Source organism: Amphiura filiformis, chromosome 20, assembly GCF_039555335.1.
Source record: "Amphiura filiformis chromosome 20, Afil_fr2py, whole genome shotgun sequence".
NCBI lineage: Eukaryota > Metazoa > Echinodermata > Ophiuroidea > Amphilepidida > Amphiuridae > Amphiura > Amphiura filiformis.
The window spans coordinates 52,018,371-52,046,340 of NC_092647.1; the positions used below are offsets into that span (position 1 = coordinate 52,018,371).

The 27,970-nt window shown below is 38.4% G+C and overlaps 1 protein-coding gene across 2 annotated transcripts; it reads left to right on the plus strand.

The window, feature by feature from the left end:
- Positions 1 to 7,504: 7,504 nt before the first annotated feature.
- LOC140141972 (arylsulfatase B-like) lies at positions 7,505 to 27,963 on the plus strand. 2 transcript variants are annotated; one of them, XM_072163863.1, is made up of 9 exons: positions 7,505 to 7,734; positions 13,155 to 13,307; positions 14,474 to 14,662; positions 16,827 to 17,010; positions 18,429 to 18,628; positions 19,103 to 19,316; positions 22,737 to 22,983; positions 24,228 to 24,267; positions 26,561 to 26,840. In XM_072163863.1, exons 2-9 carry the CDS (start codon positions 13,155 to 13,157, stop codon positions 26,741 to 26,743), a joined length of 1,410 nt encoding a protein of 469 aa, XP_072019964.1. In that variant the 5' UTR covers positions 7,505 to 7,734; the 3' UTR covers positions 26,744 to 26,840. The 2 variants fall into 2 exon arrangements, with proteins under 2 accessions (XP_072019964.1, XP_072019963.1); XM_072163862.1 differs by having other exon boundaries at positions 7,508 to 7,734; positions 24,228 to 24,370; positions 26,561 to 27,963.
- Positions 27,964 to 27,970: the final 7 nt, after the last annotated feature.

The following is a 27,970-nucleotide window of genomic DNA, read 5'->3' on the forward strand; positions in this document are numbered from 1 at the left end:
ATTTAATGTCTCACTGACGGATATCCTGCCTGGGCACAGCAGATAGGTCGCCCTCTTTCTTTATATAACTATTAGTAGGCATATCACCTCAAAAATAATCGCAGCAGAAACACGTTACTTAATGTTCCTACATTATTGAGCTTTATTAAAGCATCAAAAATCAAAAAACAGAATTGAAATCGGTCAATGCATTGTGATGTAGTGTCAATTTAAAGATGCTCGTAGATGGAATGAAATCCTGCCACAAATGGCTGTAATGACAAAATTGGCACATTTCGAGATTTTGAAGGTATATTTGGACGCTTGCTTCAAAAAGCAGCGTTAATTTAAATATCACATGTTAAATGCCTATCTTTCCTGACTTCGTTACAGAAAACAAAATTAAAAAATCTACCATTGAATAATCATAATAAATTAACCAAATATACTATTTTAGCAATTTCGGCCAATCTGCAGACAAATTAAATCTCAAAAAATGACTAAGTTCAGCTAATTAATATGCAAAATTGATGCCAATAGAAAACCGTACATGATATAAAGGTGCGGTTTTTTTTGCACACATATGTATACAACGTTCTTTCAATTGATAACAAAAATACACAAAAAGTAATTAATTATGCAAATTAGGTAATTACAGCTAATTATGTATTTATGCTATTATTATGCAAATTAGGCATGAGTAATTTTAGGTTTTTTTTCAATATTTAATGAACGTCTGTTCATTCATCATAATTTTTTAAGTATGATCCTGTTATGAGGTTGAATAAATGAACTGCAGTTAATTATTTAAAAAAAAAAAAAAAAAAATAAAAAGTTTGACATTTTGACGGTGTCTAGAATATAATTTTCATTTTTACTGTAAACATGGTATGTGTCACCATTACTCAAAGCCAAGTCCGAAAAGTAAAAATTAAAATTCAGTTGCAATGAGACTTTAAATTAACATTTTGTCATCTGGATTAACAAGGGAGGACAATCGGTAAAGCGAACAGCAATTTACTGTACCGCGTATACAAAAATAGTATGGCCTTGGACACACACAATGGCTTAGAGCTATTGTGGTTTGGAAAATTACTCCCTAAAAAACATTGATTAATGTTTTGCTTCAACTGGTTTTAGGGAAGTGTTTCATTTGTTGTCGACGGAATTAATTTACATGCTAAGAAAGATTAGTATTTCAGCTAAATGGTACAGGCCTATTCGCTACTTGCACGGTTCCGCCATTATGCACTATGTGCGGGGAGAGCCTCGAACTGGCAGCATACATGAAAGGAAGAATTATGTAACCTTACACAGAACGTTATGACTAGTTCAATTCCCATTCATGTATGCTGCCAGTTCGAGGCTCTCCCGCACATAGTGCATAATGGCGGAACCGTGCAATAGCGAATAGGCCTATATTTACTGATTTATGAGCGATCTTCAAAAATCCATAAAAACAGGCAGTAGCTCTTAAACAAAACAATATTTAATTTTTGAGGACCCGATGGTAGCCTCGGAAAGGCTTCACACACCATATATTAAAAATTCAAACATTTTGGATAAATGAAGCATTGCGAGGAAATACATTTTTTGACATGATGTTTTCTAAAATTGGTCAACTTTGAAGCGCGCGCTTTTCAATTCACTGTTATGCTTGCATGCACAGTGTGGCAGAATTATTGTGCAGCCACTGTGACATACCTACTATTAGGAATAGATCAACTTTATCACTAGGCACACCACTCTTCGTCATACATAAATTCTCCCAGCCACATTTCCCTAACATAATATGAAATTTAAAAAAAAAAGGAAATTTAGTTCGGCAGAGGTGGGGCTCGAACCCACGCTGCACTGCGCCGCTATCATGTATACAGTATAGACATGTCACCAGCGCCTTAGACCGCTCGGCCACATGACTTAATAGGTTTTTATAAACTACCATGTTTAACCATGTATTGTTTTGGCTGCTTCGTTATGACTTTCGGTGGGTTTCCAAAAGCAGTTTCAAACAAACACAAACAAAAGGCACCATACCCAGTCACCTTCATGACAATTGAAACACTAGGTCAAGTATTAACCATGTTAACATCCAAGTTATTCTGTTTGTAGGCAAGCAATTTTAATTAATTGCTTGAACAGGTTTTTGTTTAAAAAGGAAAACCTGTTCAGTTAAGTTAACAATGATAATGAATGGTTCTTATAGGGCACAATCTCTATAGATGAGGAACTCAAAGCGCGTAAAGCACGAAACAAACATAAAAACAATCAATTTACAAAGATTGGTTTTAAGCTGGCCTTTAAATAACGAAAGTCTGGGGATGTTACGAAGGCTATTTGGAAGTGTGTTCCAAACAGTTTACCTGATAAAACATACAGCGTAATATTTATGTTTTGTAAATGAAAGTTTTGTTTAAAATATTGCCCAATTGCATGTAGGATTGTTGATTTTTTTAACCAAATGTTGGGCAAAGTTGTTTTAAGGAGAAGCAAATTTCAACACATTGGTCCGATGATCATGGTGATGATGAAATCAAATAATTAATCACTCACGTGATGAAAGATCCTCATCGTGCTTAACATGATCAGTGTCATAGGAGCGCTATAGGCCTGGGAATTTCTTTGCTATATTGAAGTTCTGGCAATTAACGTGCAACACTGTATTCAGGTCGGTCTTCCTACGACACCCAGGGATATCGATCCACAATGCTAGTATTAGCCTCAGATTTCACGCGTTGATTTTGACAATTTTCAGCCGGGGCAGTAAAAAATGGTGAAATCAAAACGGAAATTCTCACAAAACTATGATATATCGCCGCGAGTCACGGTGCGGTGATATGTGTTAGAAAGTTGTGAAAAATCCTTCATTAGCGAACTATATTACTTTGAAAAGCTAAAAGGTCATTACAGTTTTTCCTGACATTTACTGAAAAAATGGAAATTATTGCTTTTCATTTGGCCGAGAAAATTAATTTTACATTGAAAAGGTGTAACTCAAAGTTTTGCTCATGTCAACACCAAATTCGATCGTTTGTATTGCCTTATTAAATGACTGAGTGAGCATTGCACAACAAAAGAATCGGTTGATCAGCGTTCAGAGTGTTTATAACAGTATGGTATGGTATGGTATATGCTCTGGGTATGGCGTCCATCAAGTGTTGGACTTTTATTAGATCTCTATCACACCACTCCACGCCATACATAAATTCTCCCAGTCACATTTCCCAAATATGAAATTTAAAAAAGTAAAATTTTAATTTACTATTTTTAAAGTTTGGCAGAGGCGGGGTTCGAACTCACGGCGCACCACTTAGTACTCTATGAGCCTAGCGCCTTAGACCACTCGGCCACTTGTCTTGTTGTTATCCATTTGAAACTTATTTGAACATATAATCGCAACTTCAACATAGGCCTACCACGTGACAAGCAAAGGCAGAAAACGTATTATATTTTGGAATTTTATCTGCTTAAAACATTAATGTGTATTATTATAGCGCTACCATTATTCAGAGGAGGCTTAAAGGCATTCCTACAATGCACTATGATTGGGAAATTTGATCAATATAACCTAATTTTAAAGGCAAAGTCCCCATTGCCACACACACAAAATGGTAATTTTAAAACTGCAGCCAACGAGCTAATAGTTGAGACTTAGGACTGATATTTGATTTTCTTACAGTAAACATTCATATTGTCCCACTGCATTAATTTTATTCCTAAGTCTCGATGTTTTGAATGTTAAATAATAGGATGAAAACACCAGATATTTGCACACAATCCCAATGCAAGGCATGGTCAACTATACCACATGTGTACAAAAGCCAGACATACAAGGTCAGAAACCCCATTGGGTTGTGGGAATGTCTTTAAACATCCTCTGACCATTATTTATATTGTTGAATTCTCAAGCGCATAGAGACAATTAATACGAGCGTCCTATGATACATACACAATACATAAAATCGATTTTGATTTCGGCCACGTGCTCTTGGCGGAAGTTGTATTAAGAAGTGCATCCGAACTCCATTTTGAAGTGAATGCTTTTGACAAGGCATTGGATTGTTCCAGTTTGCATCCAGAATCCACATTAGACCCCTAATTTTATTTACGAAATCAAAAGATTAGATTTTCATAACAATAAAGCGGTAATCTTTTGTGGGGTCTAATGTCAATGTCACATAAAAAAATACCGTTTTTACAGAATTTATTTTCAGTTAATTCCAAACAAAAATGGCGTATATAAGATTGAAATAAATTCTCTACCTTCTATAGTAGATCAATTGTGACGCAAGTTGTTATCAAAAATTGTTATGATAGATGTACAGTTAATATTCATATATTCCATTACCTATCTGATGGTACAGCTTTTACACAGAAAATATTTATTTGAAAAACCTGCCACTCGGCTTTTTCCGGAAAGGTCACAGGGCTGCCGTGACCTGTGCAATAATTACAATTAAAATTGTTCTTATTCTAACAGCAAGCGTTTCTAAAAGGCAGTATGGCGAAATGTGGTGTAGATCTCTATCGACCCCTTCCGGGGCATGAGAGAACAAAACACAAAAGTAAATACATAGGTGGCGCACTAGCGCTAACATAGCTAAGATAAATTGTTAAAATTTATATAATTATGTACATAAAGTTAACTTAATAAATATTACAAGGTTACAAGCAGTTACAACTAAATTTAGGGCTTAAATGCACCAATAGTATATGAAAAAATATGATATCGCAATAAGTTAAGTTATAGGAATGGTTAGAAGACAGTATTTATCTAAATTGTGTATCAATGATATTTATAAATTTAATGAGCTTCCGTACATTCTTTAAATTGGATGAATTGAATAGCTCAGCCATTTTAAAGATGCTTGGGTGTTTAAAAAAGTACATGCTCAGATGGTTTTTCCTTGCATTGCTGAAAGCATTGCAGACGAAAAGGTAGTGAAACTCGTCACCACTAACATCCAAATTACATAATTTACAGGTATTGTCGTCATAAATACCACTAAATCTACAAGAGTTACTCGGTAATTTAAGCCTACCACATCTAAATCTACTCAGGGTTATTCTGTCATTATAAGCTAATTTTGTAAGGTATGATTCAAAGATTAAACTATGTTTAAATATTTTATAGTTAAGGCAACAACTATTACTACAGTGCGAAGGATATCAACAGAACGGTAAACTGCATATCCGTCTTTACACGCTTTTCAATGGGAAATGAACTTTGCTGCTTGGATGATGTCACGAGAGGTTAGCATTTATTCCGTATTGAAAAGCGTGTAAAGACGGATCCACCAAAAAAACGTTGACAACGTAAAGAAAGCAGCAAGTTTAAAAAAAAACCACCTCGGCTCACTTTTTGAAACTTGGTCCCATTTGTAAAAGATACTGAAGTTGTTAGCATTCTGGAACGATCAGAAAAGTTATTATGTTGTTCTTGGCCAATATCCTATATATGTTTTGTTTTATAATAATTATTAAGTTCATGATCAATGATTGAATTAAACGAATAACAAGTAGGCATGTTAATGGCAATGATGCTATTGTTTAAACGTTAAAAACACCAATTTGCTGTTGATATTCAAAATGGGACCAAGTTTCAAAAAGTGAGCAGAGGTGGGGCTTTTTAAACTTGCTGCTTTCTTTACGTTGTCAACGTTTTTTTGGTGGATTTTATTTCTTTTTATGAATGTAGCCAAGCAGCTCTAAGTTTGGAAAGTCATCGGGTTACGAAATACTCCATAAAACGAATAAAACGAAACATAGATGTTTGAAATTATATGTTATCCTTGATTTATGACAGTAAATAATTTAATAAAACTTTATCAGCCGTTTATTTTTAAAACTTGCTGGTCACAGCTACCGCGTGACTGTAAAGTTAATAGGGATACATATACATTTTAATATACTTCAATTATTCAAGGCAACTAAGAACATGTAAATATGAACAACACATACCCAATGTTGACGATGCCAGCGAGACACAGAGTCAGTGCGATTTACTTCAAATTGAAGCTGAGAAATGCGTGTATATGTAGCAAGGCTTATACTACGGAAGCGTCTAAGTGCCACGACTTAGCAAGATAATTATGTTTTAATGATTGTAGTTTTTTGTAGCCCTGCGGGGCAATCTAGTTGGATATCCAAATTTCGCGTTTGATAGTTCTTTGTAGCCCTGCAAGGGGCAATCTAGTTGGATTTCCTATTAAGCGGCGGTTGTTGGCGGTCTTTCGCGGTTTGTAGTTTTAATTTCCTCATTCTTCATGCCCTACACTCTATCGGGGGCAATCTAGTTGGATATCCAAATTTCGCGGTTGATAGTTATTTAGATTTATAGAGCTAGTTGAATTTCCCTATTAAGCGGCGGTTGTTGGCGGTCTTTCGCGGTTTGTGGTTTTGATTTCTCTAATTCTTCATGCCCTACCCTCTATCAGGGGTTAGTTTATAGTTTAAGCTTGTTGGATAACTATACTTCGCGGTGTGTGGTTTTGAAGCCCTACGGGGCAATCTAGCTGGATGTCTCTATTGAGCGGCGGTTGTTGGTGGTCTTTCGCAGTTTGTGGTTTTAATTTGTTGGATATCCAAATTTCGCGGTTTGTGGTTCTTTGTAGCCCTGCGGGCCAATCTAGTTGGATATCCCTAGTGAGCGGCGGTTTTTGGCGTTCTTTCGCGGTTTGTGGTTTTAATTTCTCTAATTTTTCAGGCCCTGGCCTCTATCGGTGGCTAATTTGTCTTTTAAACTGGTTGGATATCCATATTTCGCGGTTTGTGGTTCTTTGCAGCCCTGCGGGGCAATCTATTGAGCGGCGGTTGTTGGCGGTCTTTCGCGATTTGTAGTTTTTAATTTCCCTCATTCTTCAAGCCCTGATCTCTAGGGGAGTGGGTAATTTATAGCTTAAGCTTGTTGGATAACCATACTTCTTTGTAGCCCCGCGGGGCAATTTAGGTGGATATCCAAAATTCGCGGTTTGTGGTTCGTTGTAACCATGTAGGGCAATCTAGTTTGACATCCCTATTAAGCGGCGGTTGTTGGCGGTCTTTCGCGGTTTGTGGTTTTAATTTCCCTCATTCTTCAAGCCCTGCTCTCTATCGGGGGTTCCGTGTGTCTGTGGTGGGGACAGTCCCTCCTTTTAATAGGCATTTGGGTATTTTTGCCGCTTTGCTAATTTGTCTTTACGTAACTATGACTTTAATGGCCTTCCATATTTGGTTGTATCTTTTTGGATACGTTTTTGTCCCTGCTGGCCTTCCATACTATAATAATTTTTCACACCAGCGAAAAATAACATCGAACAATAGAAGTCAAGTGTTTTAATGTTAGCTGTAAATATAGTCTCGCGGGAGCATCTGTTATTAGTCTTCTTTATCAGTTTTTTTTTTTAAACGTCTGGTCACGGCTACCGCGTGACTCTAATATGCAGTCGACCGGCCTCCAAGGGGCCTAGTACATAATTTATATTTTGTATTCATGTGCATAACAATACAATAACAAAAAAAGATGAGATAATTGGTTTGCTTTTGATTGGAAAGCATTCGAGTGTGTAAGTTGGGGTTTTCCGAGACAGTTGTTATAATACTAGGCATATGCATGTAGATAATCTTTGGATGAACCATGGAAATATACATCTCTAGGTGAATATTTTGTTCTACATGTTCTAGGACTGAATTATTAGCTTGAATTAGGACACTGAACAGCATACATAAAGCATACAAGCTTGAGCTGGTGTCAGCCGAAGATTTCAGTCCGGCAAGGTAAGTCTGGTGGAACATGCAGGAGAATGTCAGAATATCATAGACTCGCTTGCCAGACTCGGGTCTCGTGTACGCCGTTTGTACACAGAAACTGGCTTATGCCATTTTGTGTGTCAATGTAGCTCGAGATACTCTAGCTAAAATACAGGTTTACATTTACTATCTTACATTATCTTGCTGTATTTCAGCTAGAGCGCCAGACAACAAGCTTCTGGGTTTTTTTTTGGAGAACAATACTGTTCCAGCCCGCCCAGGGATCTACACGAAGGGATAAGCATCCTAGACTGCTGCCAGAGAGTAGTTATTCTTGAGAGGGCACTCTATTCACGTGGTTTCTTTTCCAACGCTAAAAGATTACGAATTTTGGTGGTTTGTAAATGAAAAGTGTCCGCACTATCGATTGATTACGTAACTGTTATGAATAATTTATTAGTTTTTCAATGCAATCGCCTCGACCCATTAATACATATTATCTGTATTTATCAAAGTACTTGGAATAGCAATCTGGTGAGTTCACTGAACTACGCCCAAATACTGATGGAGTTTTAATGGCGCTAATCCTCTCCATACACAGATGAACAAATACAATAGGAGAAGGTCAACACATATGACCTTCTATATGACATGTTATATGAGATGTACAACAACCTGAATATCATAAAGATCAGTGTTCGTTTATGCATATGAACTGCATATTTACAATACTAAATATTACTCGTTATATATTATGACAAATATTGGTATTATGACAACACGGTATATACATTGTATATAAAACGACTAATAGATCCTACTATCATGGCGTCAGGTCATTGGTTCATCATATCCCGTATGTTTCTTAAAATTCATTCATATTTGAGACAAATTTCTGTGCCCATTTTATAGGCGTACAGGTGGATCCGGTTTTTTTTGTCATTTTCATTTCTTTTTGATGAAAGAATTCAGGTTTTCCACTGCACGGAGGCCACTATGTGATACTAATTTAATGCTATTTGTAAATGAATGCGGATTCCCGGTTGTTGTTTTTCCACAGTGTGACAAATATTAAACTGAACTTTGCCTTGGAACATTGTGAAGACTACACCACATTTCGCCATAATGTATTCTAGAAACGCTTGCTGTTAGAATAAGAAAATTTTTAATGCTAATTGATTGCACATTCTAGGGAAGCGTGGTTACCTTTTTAAAATAACCGAGTGAGAGGGTTTTCAAGAAAATATTTTTCCTGTCAAAACTGAAGCATCCTCTGTATAAAAGAAAATATGAATATTAACTGCACATCATATATAACGATTCGTGATACCCAATTGTGGCACATTTGATGTCGTTCATGAGTAAGAGAATTTTATTTCAATTATATACACGCCAAAATATTTTTTTAATTGAGCGAGAATGGCGATAGAAAAAACGTTGAAAATTCCATGTATAAATGACATTAGACCCAACAAATGATTACTGTTTCGTTTTTATGGTAATGTAGTCTTTTATTTCCTGAAATAAAATTATGGGTCTAATGTGGGTTAATTGTATAATTGATGAAAACAGCGACGTGTATAAAAGAAGCTACAAGAAAAATGGTAGGCCACATTGATAATCTATGCTTTTAGTATACGGCGAGTTCGTAGCGCACGTGTGGATCAAAATCGATATACTATTGTCCCGACAATTGTGCGTGTATAGCCTCATTTATAAAACACGTAGTTATCAACAATTGAGCGCTATTAATACACATTAATGTTTTTAAGCAAATAAAATTCCAAAATATGTTACGTTTTCTGTCTTTGCTTGTCACTTGGTATGTTGAAGTAATGAAGTTGCGATTATATTTTTAAATTTTCATCATGACACCATCAAGCCTGATAGCCGAGCGGTCTAAGGCGCTGGTGTTATGTCAATGTCGTATAGGAGTACATTATAGCGGCTGAGTACAGCATGGGTTCGAACCCCGCCGGCGCCTCTGACAAAATAAATTTCATTTATTTTTTTAAATTTCATATTATGTTAGGGAAATGTGGCTGGGAGATTGTATGTATGGCGAAGAGTGGTGTGGTGTAAGACGGTGTAAGATTTTGTGGGCGCCCTCAACATTATTATCCTCTTTGTATCCGTAAATGACATGGCATAGACTGTGTGAATTCTATGAAGACTACTTATACATGGGGTCATATCCATGGACACAAGTAACGATAATTGACAACACGATACGCGACTGTATTTAGGGGCTAACCACTAATAATTAATAATGCCGGGTAGGGCCTACTCCTGGGCGACTCGTGTGGGCAAGGACGCTTAGGACGGTGACCAAATGAGTCTCAAATTTCACCGGGGAGGGGGGGGCACTCAAGTATGATAGTGTAGGCCTATACGCATGTGTGGCCAACTTTTTAAACACCCCCTAAAACAAGTTTTACCCTACCAGCAAATTTAGGATCAATAGGCCTAAGCTAACTTAATACACTAAAGGAAGTTTTGGATGAGAAAACGGACATTTTGATGAGAAACGGCGGCCAAAATGGTGAGAATTTAAAGTTTCTCATTCTTTTGGATGAGAAACTTCCTGGTGTGTGTGTCAATCATTATTGTCTTATTAAAATCCGGGACTTTGGTTGACCTGTGCTAGACTCCAGCACATGTTAATGACGCAAAGACAGTTGTGGTAACACCATGGTCGCAGACCTGCAAAAAAGCTCAAAAACAGATAGTAATGAAACCAGTTTTTATTTTCCTTGCTCTAGCGAGTTCACAGAGAAGGTGTTTCTAGTACAATGCAGCGTCGGACTCTAGCTGAGAGCGTAGCCTAAGTCCAAACGGACTCCAAGAAGGGCTCTCCATACACAAATGAACAAACACAAAGGAAAGTAGTCTCCTCCGTGACCAGCTTGATTTCGATGGAGCGAAACCAAATTGGCTGCAGAGGAGACGGGTAATTTTGCCATGCAAATGAGGTGAGTGTCATAGCCCTGCTGCTGCCCTCATTCGGAATATGTATCCTAGGTCTAGACAATAGGCGGCCATTTTGTCTTCGACATGATTTTATTCACGTGTCCTTATACTTTAGTACACAAATATATAAGTTGACAGGTTAACAATATTAAAATTATATTTTGAATATACAATATATTCTGTAGTAAATCGATCAAATGACGGTGATTGTTCAGGTATTATATGCTTGATAAAATTAAACTGTCTGACCAGCTAGTATTCTCCTCCGCCGTCAGTGTGATTCTAGACTGCGGAACTCAGTCTTCAATGATAGTCAGTCATTTATCTTTTGGTCGTTATATGACTATCATTTGAGGGACTGAGTTGTTATGATATATCTTCCGAGGTGCAATTTCAGACATTAGCTGGGGATTAGTGGGGCAGAGGTTATCTATTGAATCCTTTCCTGACCACTGAAGCATAGTCAAGTCTGCCAAGGACACTCGGCATGAATTGAAAGACCATGTCAACTCTCGACAAAAGAATGCATGCATGTCAGATCATACGACACCAATTTGGTGTTTGTTATGACACCAATTTGGTGTTTGTTATGCTCCTCGAAATTAGTACCTTACAGTCTATATGTCTGGTGTGATTCCAGACACTCCACGTACCGTGTTGCGAAGGTGGAGGAGACTAAAGCTGTATTGACGAACACGCATGCGTTAAAAAATATGTAGCCTAGGTCGAACAATAGCGTGACGTAGTTTCCGGCATTATTCCTATGCACTTTCACCCTCCTGGGAGGATACGAACGACACGCTGATTTTTAGTTGTCAATCATGAATTGCTGCAACGTTTTAGTATTTTACTGCATGGCATTCCGCAAGCACCGACAAATTATGCCGTTTTTTCCAAAGATCATCTCATATGAAGTAATGCGATCTGTACTTTTGTAACATCGCTTTTGATCACCTATTATCGGCGAATTTGCTTGAAAACACGTGAGTTCATGTTGTGTAAACATAATTAGCATGGACACAAATGAAATTACGATGCAATACAATGCAATTTGAATGCGCAGCAGATCTATTATAGAAATAACGTTGCCCGGTTTTATGCAGAATTAGACCACGTCTATGTCAATGGGATTTACACACTTAACGTTTTGCGCAGCTCAAACATTTCAACAATTTTTTTTTGCAATTCAGTCAATTTATATGAAATTGTTATTTCAAATTAAAGTAAATTAAACTTGGAATTTCTGATACTTAAAAGATAATTTCCAAGCCATCGACCCCCCCTACGTCCGACAAGCGTGTTCAATGATGAAACAATGTAAGTCACGAGATGACCCACCTCATTTACAGCCGGTTTCTGTCGTCAAGTCATATTCGCGATACAGCCACGTTGCACTCTGGGGTCGAGACTAATCAGTTACATTCATTCATTCATTCATTCATTCATTCATATTTATTCGGCAAAATCGACAAGAACAATAAATATAATCAATCACAAATTATCACAAAATTAGCATATATGAAATACATGGATACAAGCAAAGACACCAAAAAGCCGAAATGCCAGGATAACCCATAAAGTCTAGCTGCAAATGTGTAAACTTATTTCCAATGGGGTCCTTCCGGGTCACGTCGATAACAACGGGTAAACTAAATGGCTGGGAAAACTGATAAAATCGTGTCCTTAAAAAGTGTTTCATCGTGACGATCAGAAACCTCAAAACCCTTTTTTTTGACCGCGCTGGATATGTTAAAGATATACAGATATTGAAGGATATAAATTGCTTTTAGACTGCCTCCACGAGTGAATGCAGCTAGCCTACGCTGCGCTATAGTTCGGCACATATAAAATCAGAATTTTTGTCAGTTTTTGAGCTCAATACGCACACTTCTTTCTCAATACGCAAGCTAACGACTATCATATCCTTTCAACACATGTTCAAGTGTAAGGAAAAATTATGGCTTCTTTAGAATAAAAATATTACGGGAGATATTCATCATTTTCTACCCCGGTATCAAAAGATTTATCGTCTGAATATAAAATCGTGCATAGCACATTCACGTGTATTGATCCCGTGTATTCATTTTAGTGTCTCTAATGTAATTATTAACCAGGCGATGTCGGTGTGTCCCCCCCCATCCTTCCGGGATCTACGCTATGGACGTTACACTCGAGGAAAACATCTTGATATCCAGGATAACCTTGCAAGTTTGATAAATAGTACCATGATTTAGAACGTATCCGCAATAAACTTTTCATCATGTATACAATCACAAATACATGTGCAGTACGAAGACGAAATAATTGTAAAGAAGACCAGCAGGAACGTAAAGAATGAGCAGCACAGAAAGAAGAAGGAGAGGGAGGAAGAAGGGCAATGACGAGATGAAAGATTTGTTGAAATTAAACAACTTTTATATCAACAAATAGAGTTTTCACTAAGTCTGATGCGTTTTTATGTATTTCAATTAATACAGATGACATCGAATCTATGTATGAAATCGTGCATGGTCATTTTATCTGTTCTGTCAATTGCCTTTATTGTGATTATATCAACGGGAAATGTGGTAGGTATGGACAACGTAACTAGAGTGGTGAAACACGTCCGACGGGAATTTGGTCCTCAAAAGGTAGGAAACCATAATCATGGAAGTATTAAGACTCTTACTTCGTCTCATGGTGTATTAATATATCCTTTTGATGTATGTCATATCATGCATATGATCTCACACCACCAAATCAGAGTCCCATAGAGATATGTGCTAAATATGCCTTAAAAAACGTAATTTTTTCTTCACAGGAGCGACTCAGTTTCAAGCGACAGCTATGATGGTTGAAATCAGCCCTTGCCTGATCCCTCTGGCTGGGAAAAAATATAGGTTGACCGTCATTAATTTTTACGACTGGCCCTCGAAGTCTACGATATCCGGGAATTGCCTATTTTACAGGCAAAATCATGCCAGTGTTTCTGTAAAGAAAAGGCTGCTTAAAATCATTAAAAATTATTCGATCTGTCCCATCTGTAGTACACTTGCAGTATTTAACATTACTAATCATGACCAATCCAAATTTTGCCAAAATTATGCAAATTTCTGCTCATTTTAATGCTTACTTTAGCTGTCCAAGGGTTTTTCTTAAGAGTGAAATTAAGGGCGCATAACCATATAATTCTATTTGGTGGTGTGAAATCATATGGTGCACACATTCAAATAAACGAAGGTTCTTATATATTCCATTGTGGTAACGTCTTCTTTCCTAGGCTATGACATAGATTAGGTTTCGGTAACATAAATACTTACTGTCTGTTCAATTAACGTAGAGACCCGGTTTTTATGATTTATTTCGAAAAGTTTTCACTTTGGCAACTGTAATGAAAGAAAAGTTGCTAAACACTGTCAGACCTAACAGAAATATTTGGTAAAGCGATGAAAAAATATTTGCACGAACCATGACGTCATTAGACGCGGGAGTTTTGAATATCACGTGTTGAGAGCCGGCTGTTTTTATTCGTTTTTATGGTTAATATGAGTTTGTTTTAAGTAAAACCATGTGATTCGTGCTTGATTTTTTTTTCTAACATATGGCATAATGTTGTGATTACCGGAGACATCCTTTAAGATGGGGTGAGCTTCTTTTCACCGTTCATCCCATCAACCTTATCGTTGGTTCAAATCATTATGCTTCCTATTCTTATACGTTGCTCTATTTTAATTGAGTGTTCAATATATGCATGATTTCTAAATCTAATTGTATACTTGTAATGAAGTGAAATAAATTTATTGAACAATTTTTTCAGAAACCTAATATAATATTCATACTAGCTGATGACTTAGGATGGAATGACGTCAGTTATCATAACTCAAGCTGCGACATACACACTCCAAATATTGACCGACTTGCTAAGGAAGGTGTACGCTTAGAAAATTACTATGCACAGTCAGTATGCACACCTAGCAGAGCTTCATTTATGACTGGGCTCTATAAGGTAAATACAGGGAAGCGCTATGCATTATGGGAAGGAAATGCGTGTCCATTCCATCTCATGATCTGTATATAGGGCGCTATATTGCAGGGTGATAGTTCATGGGGACAATGTCAAAGGTTAGGTCACCGCCTCAATAGCCACTTCTTAATTCAATGGCGTGTTGTGACGTTGTGTTACGTAGACTTGTATAAAAATATTTTCCCCATTTCCCATTTTACTAGTTCCCCACTTAGTTACAAAAGACAGCAGCAGACTGTCCACACAGTGTCATCGCCCCGATATCTTCATGGCAGAAATCGCCATGGTAGGTTGAATCCACCGCCACGCATGGTCATTTTGTTCCGACCTGTTTAATAGTTTTGAGACGCATAATGGGCCGAAGGACATCTGACTAAGGCTACTGACAATAGCCCGGTGACTGACCTCGCTGTGTGTGAGTGAACATGGTACGCCATAGGTCACTGCTTTTAGACTACCTCCACGATTGGCCTATACACTGCGCTATATAGTTCGGCACATATAAAATCAGAATTATTGTCAGTTTTTGAGTTCAAGACGCAAGCTTCTTTCTCAAGACGCAAGCTAACGACTATCATATCTGTTCAACACGTATATTCAAGTGCAAGGAACCACATCTGGCTTCTTTAGACGAAATCATTTACGGGAGATATTCATCATTTTCTACCCCGGTATCCAAAGATTTTCGTCTGAATATCAAAATCGTTCATAGCACATTCACGTGTATCGATCCCGGGTATTTATTTTAGTATCTCTGCTGTACCAAGTAATTATTAGCCAGGCAATGTCGGTGTGGTCCAGCGGAAGCTACAGGGTGTCCCCCCAAAAAAGAGGCCCCTAATTGCGCCCTCTTTTTCTCCTATTTCTGAAAAGTTGATCAAATATATTTTGGTATGTAAGGAAACCTCGAGTCGTTAGCTTTAATAAACCAAAACAATTATTTCAATCGGCTCACAACTTTTGAAGATAATGCTCTTTTATAGAAATGTACCCGTTTTTTACTCTGTCCACGGAGAAGGTTTCGCTACTTCAACGATTGAAAAGGAGTACACAAACCATATCAAACATTCCTCAATGATAACTTTATAAAATAACTTTATTTATGAATGGGCTTTACCGGTGAGTTTATGGGCAATGGATTTTGTTAACAATGGTTAATAGTGTCATTAATTTGTGGGTAAATTGGATGCCGAATGGGACTTCTGTTGCTTTACTTGCAATTACTTATTTTTTCTTGGTTATTTATGCCTTTTTGTTTTATTATGTTTCTTACTTTGCTGTTCCTTGCTTTTCTTATTTATTTACAACATAAGTCATTTCTCTTTTTAGGATAGAAGGTAGCCCTAAACGGCTGTTTGGTTTGTCTTTGGTTCTTTTGAAGTGAGTTTACTGTGCTGCTCTGCCCTCTACCTGGTTGCCTCCTTGGCGAATACAGGTTTTAGCCCTGGTCCTCATTGCATTAATTGCGTTAACGTTTCGTACCATCCTTGTGCGAATGCATTCAGTATACGTTTGTGAGGTCTGGTGATCGTACAGGCCACTCCACAGCATGAGCCATCCCAACCACTCTGTTTGCTATCCGTGGACAGAGTGAAAAACGGATACCTTTATTTAAAAGGGCATAATCTTCAAAAGTTGTGAGCCGATTGAAATAATTGTTTTGGTTTATTAAAGCTAACGATTAAAGGTTTCTTTATTTTACCAAAATAAATTTAATCAACTTTTCAGAAATAGGAGAAAAAGAGGGCGCAATGAGGGGCCTCTTTTTTTGGGACACCCTGTAGTTGCAGTTAATATGTGTTATGATCTAATAATTAAACAATTAGAAAAACAGCTACAACCAAACAAAAATGATAATGATAATGATGATGTGACGATGATGTGATGATGATGATGATGATGCTGATGATGATGATATGATGATGATGATGATGATGATGATGATGATGTAATGATGATGATGATGATAATAATAATAATAACTTGGTCATCATCAGCATCCTCCTAGAGCAGCAGTACCATCTTTGTCATCATCATCATCGTCGTTGTCGTCAACATCGTCATAATCTTGATCGTATCTTCACGTATCCCAGCCAAGTTTCACATCATTTTCCATTTATCTATTGTAATTCCTTTGTGCTTTTAGAGTCGGCATGGTTTAGAGAATGTGCTTGCAGCCGGAGAAGCAGGTTGCTTACCCAACAATCTTGAAATAATGCCGCAGATATTGAAACGCCACGGGTATACAACCCATCTCGTTGGTAAATGGCATTTGGGTTTTTCAAGACGAAATTGCTTGCCTAACCAAAGAGGATTCGATACATTTTTGGGTAAGTAAATGATTTAAGGGTATACGAGGTATTGTTGGTCGAAGCAAAAAAAAAAATCGATTTTCATTATCTGAATCAATATATTATTGAAAAATAACACTTTGGTGTTATGCAAAACTTCATTCTGCAAATCATATACTTTGAGAACTTGCTTAATTTATAGAGGTTATCCGTGTTCTATAAGCTGCATATCCTATCACCGACTGATATACCTTATTTAGGATTTTCAAAAGAAGTACCTGTATGTGCAACCATGACTGTTTCAAAATAGCCCGCCAAAGTCATGCAGGTAACTCCGAGGTCGTGCATTGAATTGGTTTGAATGAGGAATACTACGGGAACTAGCGCCTTTTGTTAGAAGTCACGCATGAGTAACGTGGATAACCTCTATTGTTATTAATGAGTTATGTACGTTTTACAAAAGTGTTGTTGTTTCAGCCCTCTTTACAACATACTCAAGAGTGACCCACAGGACCTACAAAAGAATATCTGTGATATTTGAATTCTTCTACACGCTCGCTACGAATTGAGCAATGCCATTTTGCTAAAGCTCACTACCATTCGCAAGATGCTGTGAACTACTTTTTTTGCTGCTTCGACCAACAATACATCGTATACCCTTGTAACTTGTTTCCCTTTAATGAAGCTAGAAGTACACATGCACTATCTGCCATAATATATGATTTGATTTATGTACATGTAGTTTCCATCTTGGTTGTATACCACAAAACATCTTAAAAGTTTCCACACCAAAAATACCCCCTTTTACCGGTACGCTGTCAGTTCCCAAAGGTCCACCACCACCTCAAAAGTCCGGGGTCGCATCCCCACCAAAATATTATGTGCCCCCCCCAATACATGTATTTCTTGTTCCCGGCATCCTTGTTATTAAAAATATTGAAAATTTAAAAATGGACGAGATGATAATATATACACTATTCCAATGGTACTTCCACAAGTGATATTCTCATATTTGCGTTCGGATCGTGTTAAAACTCATGCGCGGTCTATTGGACTATTATGATAATATTATGATTCCCATCGTCTCCTCTCCTCTCCTGATGATGAAGATTTTCATAATGGTGCGCTACACTACTACAGGCACAAACATGGTTACCCGTTACAACCTCCTTCCTCTCCTCTCATGTTTACCCGTTGCAACTTCTCTCTCCTCTCCTCTTCTCTCCTCTCTTCTGCGTCTCCTCTCCTCTCCTCCCCTCCCCTCGCCTCCCCCCCCCCCCTTCTTCTCCCCTTCTTCTCTCCTCTCCTCTCCTCTCCTCTCTTCTCCTCCCCTCTCCTCCAATCCCCTTCCGTCCCCTCCCCTCCCCCTCCAGGTTTTCATAATAGCACGCTAGACTACTTAGCACACTCGTGGTAACCCGTTACAACTCCCTTCCTCTTCTCTCATGATGATACAGGTTTTCACAATGGCGCGTTAGACTACTACAGGCACACTCATGGTAACCCTTCACAACCCAAAGATCCAGAGGTTAAACACTTTGTTGGATTGGATTTTTGGGAGAACGAAAAAGTTGCTGAGGATTATACTGGTCAATATGCGACACATATCTTTGTAAAGAGGGCACAGGAGATCATAGCAAACCATACTCAAAATGAGGTAAGTGATAGTGGAACCACGGTGATTCTACCACTATTGAATAATTGTCGGTACTTTGTACAAACTATTTAAGTGCGGTAGTGCGATTTTTAAAAGTAATGAGGTTCTGTAGCTGCTCTAAAACAAGTAGAATGCGTGGCAGCTTTTTTTTTCGAATAACAGACTTTAAAAAGAAGTTTCAAATGTCAAATAATTTAAAGGCCTGCATTAGATTTCAATTGACATGCAGGCCTACATAGAGGTTCCTATATAAAGATGATAAAGTGCTAAGATGATTGTCTTTTCCAGTCGGCATTCGGCAAGCTTTGTCCAGTAACTTTACCTGCTCGGTATCATAAGATCTTTTTGTATCCAATCTATCAATATAAACAAAGTTTCATCTTCTGATAATTTCGCGGTATCAGACACAACCCCTTTTATATACCATCAATCATGTTAATCATGCATGTTAATCATGCTTGTACTTTTTTTCAGGAGCCGTTTTTCTTGTTTTTGTCGCTATCTGCTGTCCATGCGCCTCTTCTAGTGCCACAAAATTACATTGAACAATATGAAGGGAAAATCACGGACCAGAAGAGGAAGATTTACGCAGGAATGACTTCATGTATGGATGAAGGAATTAAAAACCTGACAGACACATTGCAACGTTTGGATGTTTGGAAGGATACCGTTCTAGTGTTTTCTTCAGGTATAATACAAATACAGATAATATTTCCGATTTGAAACCTTGCGACAGGTTTGTTTGTGACTCACCGTCTTGCTTCAAAGATCAAAGATATTTTAAAGGAAAAAAAATTACGAGATTGGAATTAAATTGGACAGTGCAGGTTAAAATAATTGTTTCCCAAATCCCGATACTCAGTAAAAAAACAAGGCAAACTACCAATTATATTAATCAATATTAAATTAATAATAGGCAGGTGCTGCCTGACGGGGATACTCTTCCCTCACAAGGGTAAAATTGGTCAATTATGGCCCAATTGAGCCATTTGTTGTACAATTTATGTAATTATATTGACTTGACTCATATGCACACGCCGTTGTGGCCCTTTGCCCTCTGCCGAGTAAGCCTCCTCCATTCAGTTCTGTCTGTTGCTTGTGTCTTTGCTTCATGTGGGATCATTCCCAAGTACCTTTGAATTTGCTCCTTCCATCTGGTTGGTGGACGACCTGGTGGTCTTTTCTTGCTGAAGTCATTAATGTAGGCTTGGTGGGGAAGCCGATGTAGAGGCATCCTGAAGATATGCCCAGCCCATTTCAAACGTCTCCGGCAGATAACATCATTGATGGAGCTAGTGATGTTGAGACTCTGTCTGGTGGAATTGTTGCGGATTTTGAAAGTAGGGAAACTCCAAGCATTGCCCTTAGGCATCGCATTTCAAAAACATCCAGTCTGTGTCGATCGGATTCACGTAACGCCCAAGATTCTGACCCATAGGTGGCAATAAGGAGGATGAGCGACTGGTGGATCTTTACTTTCAGCGATCTGGTGATGTCATGGTTAGACCAGGTGGTATTTTTCAATCTACCAAATGCCCAGGCTGCCAACTTTGTGCGACGTTTAATATCCTCTTCTACTGAGGGCACACCACTACCCAGAAAGACAAAGTTATTTAGTTGTTGGGTTAATTTCCATTCCCCAGCTGCTGCATGCTTTTTCCAATTTATTAGTGGAGACTTGCAGGTTCTCAAAGTCCATATCCATGAGTGTGGTGTCATCTGCATATCGGATGTTGTTAATGAACATGTCACCCATCTGCACACCTGAGCCTAGATTTTGGATGTCCTTCATGACAAACTCCAGATATAGATTGAAGAGGCATAGTGAGAGAAGACATCCCTGTCTAACACCAACTTCAAACCAATCGGTGATCTTATACATTTTTGCAATGAGGTTCACCAGTTTGTTGTCTACTCCTACTGATCGCAGACATTTCCAAAGGGCCTTCCCCCATATGGTGTATTTTACGGATGCCCAAAACAGAAGAGAGGTGTCTGAGGGTGTATGTTCCCCCCTGAGAAATTGGAAACAATTTCAAAATGAAGACTCAATTGAAATATTCGGTGGACCATTTTTACACTAGTATTGCTTAAAATTTAAAAAAAGTGTACCGGTGTCCAAAACAGAAGCCAAAACGCCCACTTTTGTAAGCATGGGCTTACTCAATTGGTTGTCATGTTTACGTAACTACGCTCCTACCTAGCCAAACCATTATACACATTTGGACCCGTTGTCAAATCAGTGGCGTAGATTTCTTTTTGACATTGGGGGTTAGGGTTGGATAAATTTTACCTTATTGAAGCTAAACTGGTAAAATATGGGGGGAAATGGAAGAAGTTCGCGCGAAGCGCGAAAAAATGTGCACATTGGGCGCTAAAATGGCCAAATATGAGGTTAATTTGGTCAGAAACCCACACACAGGTGTCAACATTGGGGGAATGATTGTATGGACCAATTTCAAAATGAAGACTCAATTGAAATATGGAAAAAATTTCAAAATGAAGACTCAATTGAAATATTCGGTGGACCATTTTAGTATTGTTTAAAATAAAAAAAAGTGTACCGGAGTTTTTGTAAGCATGGGCTTCTACATGTATGCAAAAATCAAGAACCATCCCCACGGGATCTACGCCTATGCAAATATCATGATCATGACCCCTTCCCCTCTGTCATGTCTACATGGGCAATTGAAAACTCGCCCCTATTGGTGCTCAATTTTGTTTTTCCCGATGGATTGTAAAAAGTAATATTATTGTAGCGGAAATGGATTCAGAAGAAAGATGGCGCCCTTCAGTTATTTCAGGTCACGTGATATCAGGGTATATAAACCGGTGCGCCGATCATTCTTGGCTCAGATTCAGTCACCGACTCGTCGTGAGTGGCGGTCGGGAAGTGACTACGGTACGAGCACGTGAAGGTACAATAGAGGCAAGACCTATTGCGCTAAGAAGGTTAAGGATAGTGACGAGGGCGGCGACAGCTAGACGTTTGAATGTGCATACCGCCGTGTCACTGCACATGAGCCTACCTGTTGTGTCGAAGCACCCAAGCTATCCTGAGCTTTCCAGCAGCATAAGGTCGAACCAAAGTTATACCGAATAGTAACATTATCCCATTATGGTTCGTTGTACTGGCTTGACCGGTTAACGGACTGGGGAATAATTTACTATTCACAAGACTTGGCAGTTTGCTATAAGGGAACCGACGACTCGGACTAGTGCGAGCTAGTATAAAACCGATACGCGCCTTACATGGCTGCCACAGGGGCTACGCTGAAACACAAGTCTTCAAGAAGTCACTTCAGATTGACCAACCAGAGTGGGTCGGCTTATACAGCGACCAAAAGTTACCCAGTTCCTGTTCTTTTGAACAGATTTTTTGCAACCAGAGGGACAAGCTTTTAGCAATGACCCTGCTCCTACGAGAGCGAACCTAACGAACGAACGAACGAACATTCTTGGCTCTTCCGTACCCTACGACCGTCGAGGCAGGTTGGTCAAGACATACCTCTCTCTCTCTCTCTCTCTCTCTCTCTCTCTCTCTCTCTCTCTCTCTGCATCAATAACCACTACTACCGCTCCCAGCTGATCACTTGGATCATGCTTGGATCAGCCCAGAACCCTAATAAATGATGAGAACAATGACATGTATCCGACTCCTTCGTCTGACTCATTAGTGTGACTAGTATTCATAAGACCTGAGACTATATAATAGTCTCAGATAAGACTGTGCGGATTGGCCGCACACCCACGTCATCACCAAGTTGCCTTAGACGCTCGCTACCAGATAGTTTCCGCCACATTGGTGCCAGCTGTGGGATTGATTTGTCATGATGAACTCGGAAGCTCCGATATTCCGGCGCACAGTGGCCGGTTCCGCCACATTGGTGCCAGTGGTGAGATACTAATCCGCCACGTTATTAAAAAGAGAGTGATGTATATACCTCCACGTTTGTACAGCACCATCTTTTGTATAGGGACTGCGTAAATATTTAGTACGCTGAAACACTCAAATAAAGGTTTTGTTTAGCTCAAATGGTTACCGTTAAGCTCCGTTACTAGCATTTGATGTAATGCCTTTCTTTATGTCATCTTTATAATACTGTAGATAATGGAGGAGAAGTGAACGAAGGCGCCAGCAATATTCCTCTTCTTGGACATAAAGCTCAATTTACGGAGGGTGGCATAAGGGTTGTCGGCTTCGTGAATAGTCCCCTGCTCTCTAAGCAAGTACAAGGTACCAATTATACAGGATTGATGGGCGTCGCTGATTGGCTGCCAACATTCGTAGAAGGAATAGCTGGAGGTTCAAAGGACCCTAAATTAGACGGTGTCAATATGTGGGAGTCCATTAGGTAAGGTTAGGTGACGATCCCAGTAAATACGTGTATGTTTTATATCGTTATAAACATGTTATATAAACGTTCAAGAGTTGCGTATTTGTAATATTGATCGACCAATCCAAAAAAGCAGTCCAATCCGAGGAAAGAATATCTATGAGGTAGGAGATATATCAAATCCAAAAAATATTCTGACATTTAAATGAATGGATTGAGCCTGGAAAATATATGTAATCAAGATAGCATAAGCTGCATTTTCTGGCTTTTCTGCTATCGAAAGCTAAGTAATGTATACATATTTGATTTGTCTATCAAATATTTATCAATGTATAACACCAATGTTAAGATATATTTGTGTGAAGGTTATTATATAAGAAAAAATCATTAGAAGCACGTTTAATGTTGTCAAAATCCTATTGTAACATATTGCTTGGCAAACATTTTCGCAAATGTTTTGGTTACCACAAACAACATTAATTATGTAAAGTTTTATAGCAAAGTTTCATAGCAAATATTTTTGCTGAACCATGAAATGGTATCACCCTATATCAGTGTATGTTACTTGCTTACTAACTTACTTACTAACTTACTTACTGAGTATACCTTTTGGTCTGAAATGGGCATATCTTTAAATGCCACGAAGGTATGAACCCCCAAGTGGTGTCAAATGAAAGAGGAAGAAGTAAAAAATATAATAACAATATTTTCCCACCCGGGGGTGGCACTCATAATAAGCCATGGGGCAATATTCATATGGGTCATATTCATATCTCAAAATGCCAAGAAGGTATGTACTCCCGAGTGGTGTCAAATGAAAGAGAACAAAGTAAAGAATATAATAAAAATAATTTCCCCACCGGGATCACACTCCTCATATAAGACCTGGGTCAATATTTATATTTTTGGTCCTTTTCATATCTCCAAATGCCAAGAAGGTATTATCCCCTGAATGGTATCAAATGAGAGAGAAACAAGCAAAGAATGTATTAAAATTATTTATCTCGAAAGGTGTGACCCCCGGGTGACAGTGGTATACCGCAATATAGTGCCGAAGCCACATGGTTCAGCTATGGTGCGGTAACCGCTCTAGTTAATGTTATTAAACTTTTTTATACCCTGAATGTTAAATCGGATTTGTCAAGCACAACGTGTGAAATATAAACGATAATAGATTATTTTTTATTGTTGCAGCTGTACCTTCCGTAGAATTGCGTGTGATAAGTATATTGCTAATTGCTACTTTTGTGCGTGTTGTACAGATACGGAACTTCATCACCGAGGAAAGAATATCTATATGAGGTAGGAGGCAACTGTGATTGGAACGAAGATGACGAACCTCTAACAATGTATGGAACAATCAGAGTCGGTGACTGGAAATTACATTTAGGAGCTGGGGGCATAAGTACGGTTTTTAGCTTTCATCAGTCCTATTCGCAATAATCTGCAGAACAAGACTGTTGCATAATTATTGGCTGGGCAGTAGCGATCAAAATTGTCCGGTGCATCACCAAAATTCACCTTAAAGCCTTAAAGGAAATCTGTACCATAAACTAATCAATGGCTATATAGTTGCAGTAATAATAAAAACGACAAACAGTAAAAGTCCCAAGCTTATATACGTACAAATAAAGGAGAAATTCTTAATTCCTTACGACGATCAACGGTCATTTTGCAATCCATGGCGGCGGCCATATTGATACCCGATGTTTTTTATTACGCTGTAACGGTACCCCGATTTTGAAACCAGCGAAATCCGTGCCACCAGCACTAGTCTCCTCCGCAGCCAGTTTGGTTACGCTCCCTCCACACAAACAGTCTGCCAATTGCCACTTATAACGCCGTTTCTGATTGGCTACACGAATGTAGCCGTAGAGCTGTACATACGGGAACTTGACTGACCTCAGTCAGCTGGCGAGATCACGCCGAGATGGCGGGTCAAACTTGCTCATGAATAATAAAGTAACCGTCTAGCCGATCGACCAATTGAAAGCTTTGTTTGACGTCAAGCTGGATGACGTCGGCAGAAAACCGTTAGCGAATCAAAAAGGACCAGTTCGTGATCATTGGCAGACTGTTTGTGTGGAGGGAGCGGAACCAAACTGGCTGCTGTGGAGACTACACCAGCACTCGCGCTCGTGAACTTTGGTGACACGAAGCGAATACTACCAAAGTTCAGATTCAACATTCGTTCAAAAGAAAACGCGACAATTTTACCCATAAAACTACAGAAGAACATAAAAAAATGTATTTTAAGTAATATTTATGATCAACAATGTCTTTTGAGAACGAAAAGTAAAAACAGCACTAAAAACCAAAATTCGCTGTGGGGGTCGCGAATGCCATAGCAACACACGCTCGCCGCGGGTCTGTGTGAAACTGTACCGCTTGTGGCAGAAAGGAGCTATCATGGCGGCTTCCATTTTTGTTCTTTTTCTTTGTTAGGAATATTCCGAAATTCATATAGACCGTCTGGTATGTTTAATTTAGGGGTATATAACTATATTACTTAGCCATTGATTAGTTTATGGTACAGATTTTTTCCGTCAAATTTTGATTTTGTTATTCTTTATTCAAAATGTTGAAATAATATTAGTAATAACTGACGGGAAGGGTTGCTGTCCATTTTAGGTTGAAATAACAAGGTAAAGTGAAAGAAACCCCACTGGTTATTTTGGCCTTTTAACACGCAGTTCTATGGGAGGACATATTATCATAATTTTTAAATTATGATAATATGTCGAACTTTGCTCTGTTGACCTATAAAGACAACAAATTTGGCCGATTCAATTTAGGTGCAAGTTGGGACATGTGTAAACATTACAAATATGCAAAAAAATCAGGTTTGCAAAAAATTAACCTATTTTATATTATAAGATCGTACATTATGGCTTTAATATGATATGGACCGAAATAGTGAAATCCTAATTTACCTGTGCTCTCCTTCTAAAAATTGCCCGGTACGTAATCGTATACGCCATCAGGAACATCTTTGCCCGGACAACTGACATCCCTGCTATGCCACTGGGGCCCGGGGCCACTCACATAAATGGTTTGTACGCATGCGTGACCAAAAAACCAAGGAAAGGGGGGTGTTTTTTAGGCAAGGCAAGTTGCGCAAGTGACGCATTTAGGGTCTGAAACTGAACAACTTGTTAAGGGTACCTTTTCAAATTGTTGGTAAATTACGAGTCCAAAAAGGGTACATTTTTTCATTTTTTACTAGCCAAAAAACTCATTAGGGGGTAAATTTTATACTTTACTTTGTTCGAATTACTTTATTAAGGGCCTAAATTGGTAGGGTAAAATTTGTTTTGTGGTGCTTAAAGAAAATTTGGTCACGCATGCGTACACTATCATACTTGAGTGGCTCCCCTGGGCGCTGGGGACATGACGTTCAGACGGCGTGTATCCACCTTCTCCTCACTTATTTTATGTTAACTTTAAATATATATTTTCATCATCGTCATTACATTTTTAAATGTAATGTTAAAACACCACCATAATCAGCACCACCATCTTCCAAATTGTGCTGCTCCAACCGATGTCTGGTTATTTTTATTATTTTCTTTTCATATTTTATCTTTCTATGTAGATCAACGAATATGGCATACTGACAAGGATCATCGAATGCGGCTTACTGATATGGAAATTGATTTCAATAAAATGTGTTCATCAGAATTCAATACACTTCATAACATACGTCTCGACCCTTATGAAAAACATAATCAATACCAAAAAGCGCATAACATACGTGCAACTCTTCTTAAAAAACTAAAATACCATTGTCGAAGGAAAGTGCCTACTGTGCCCAAAATTGAGCGAAAAGAAGCTAACCCCATATTAAGAGAGGGTGTGTTTTCTCCTTGGCTAGATGACTGGAATTATTTAGAATGGCACCCAACAAGTGCAGACAAGAAATACTTTAAAAGCCGATATTGTACATGGGACTCATTCTGTGGTTGCACGGGATCTTTCAGGCGGTATAGGTCACGCGAAACGTGACGTACGAGGATGGCGAAAATACAAGGCTGACAGCCCATTCAAAATATACGGTTAGCAGTTATAAATTGAAAAACAACATACTTACAGTGGGGTACTTTGTCGAACCCCAACGGTTTTAGAATAACATAATATTGCTTTGACACCACATAACACATTTAGAATTGTTTGTGAAGGTTTCATGATTACGTGTTAATCCAATGGCGACGTCAAAAATGGCGATATCGCATCCGCCGCCACCTGGGATCTTTTTGAAAACGGCACTATATGACACGGGACGAAAACACGAGGAACTGGACACAGGACGGATCAGATTAGTCTCTTTCACAGCCAGTTTGTGTCGGTCGTAACGCTCGTCGTTCGTGATGGCCACATACAGTTTGGCCCGAGACTAGGATCAGATATAATGAGAGGAATACATTGGTATGGATAATTTGTAACCAGATTTGATCAACTCAGTTTGAAATTTCCCTTTGAATTTCACCTTGCATATTAAAAGGGCATTTCGTGATCCACAGCATCATCCCCCCACTTTTCTCAAAAAAAGTTGAGATTTTTATATCACTGGAAACCTCTGGTTACATAATGTTTATGTGCAAAAAATATCTTGCAGATTAATTCGTTTAGCAAAGATATCGTGACATTTGAATTTCGTTCTGGTGCACCAGAACGAAATTACCACACATTGTCTATGGAGCAGTGTAATGCACATAATCATGCGTAACTCGCAAACGCAAACTCGGAATCAACTGAAATTTTGGGAATAAGCTTTTTTCGTGGATATCTACTGAAAAATGACATAAAAAGAGGATGCTAGGATCACGAAATACTCCTTTAAGCAGCCATGTTAATAAGACTATGCCATAGTCGAATTTTGATTAAAAAAATAAAGAATGATACACGCATTCCGTTGAACTCAAAATTATACTTATGTTTATAGTAAAATGGTCATAAAGAGTTTATATAATTAGATGATTAGTGACAATAAAAGTTATATTGAATG

What these genes read in the sequence shown, in the direction of transcription:
- LOC140141972 (XM_072163862.1), top strand. Translation starts at nt 13,155, where the DNA reads ATGACATCGAATCTATGTATGAAATCGTGCATGGTCATTTTATCTGTT. An exon ending in AGGATTCGATACATTTTTGG is followed by an intron (nt 17,011 to 18,428) that starts GTAAGTAAATGA and finishes ATGATGATACAG; the next exon opens with GTTTTCACAATGGCGCGTTA. An exon ending in CAAACCATACTCAAAATGAG is followed by an intron (nt 18,629 to 19,102) that starts GTAAGTGATAGT and finishes ACTTTTTTTCAG; the next exon opens with GAGCCGTTTTTCTTGTTTTT.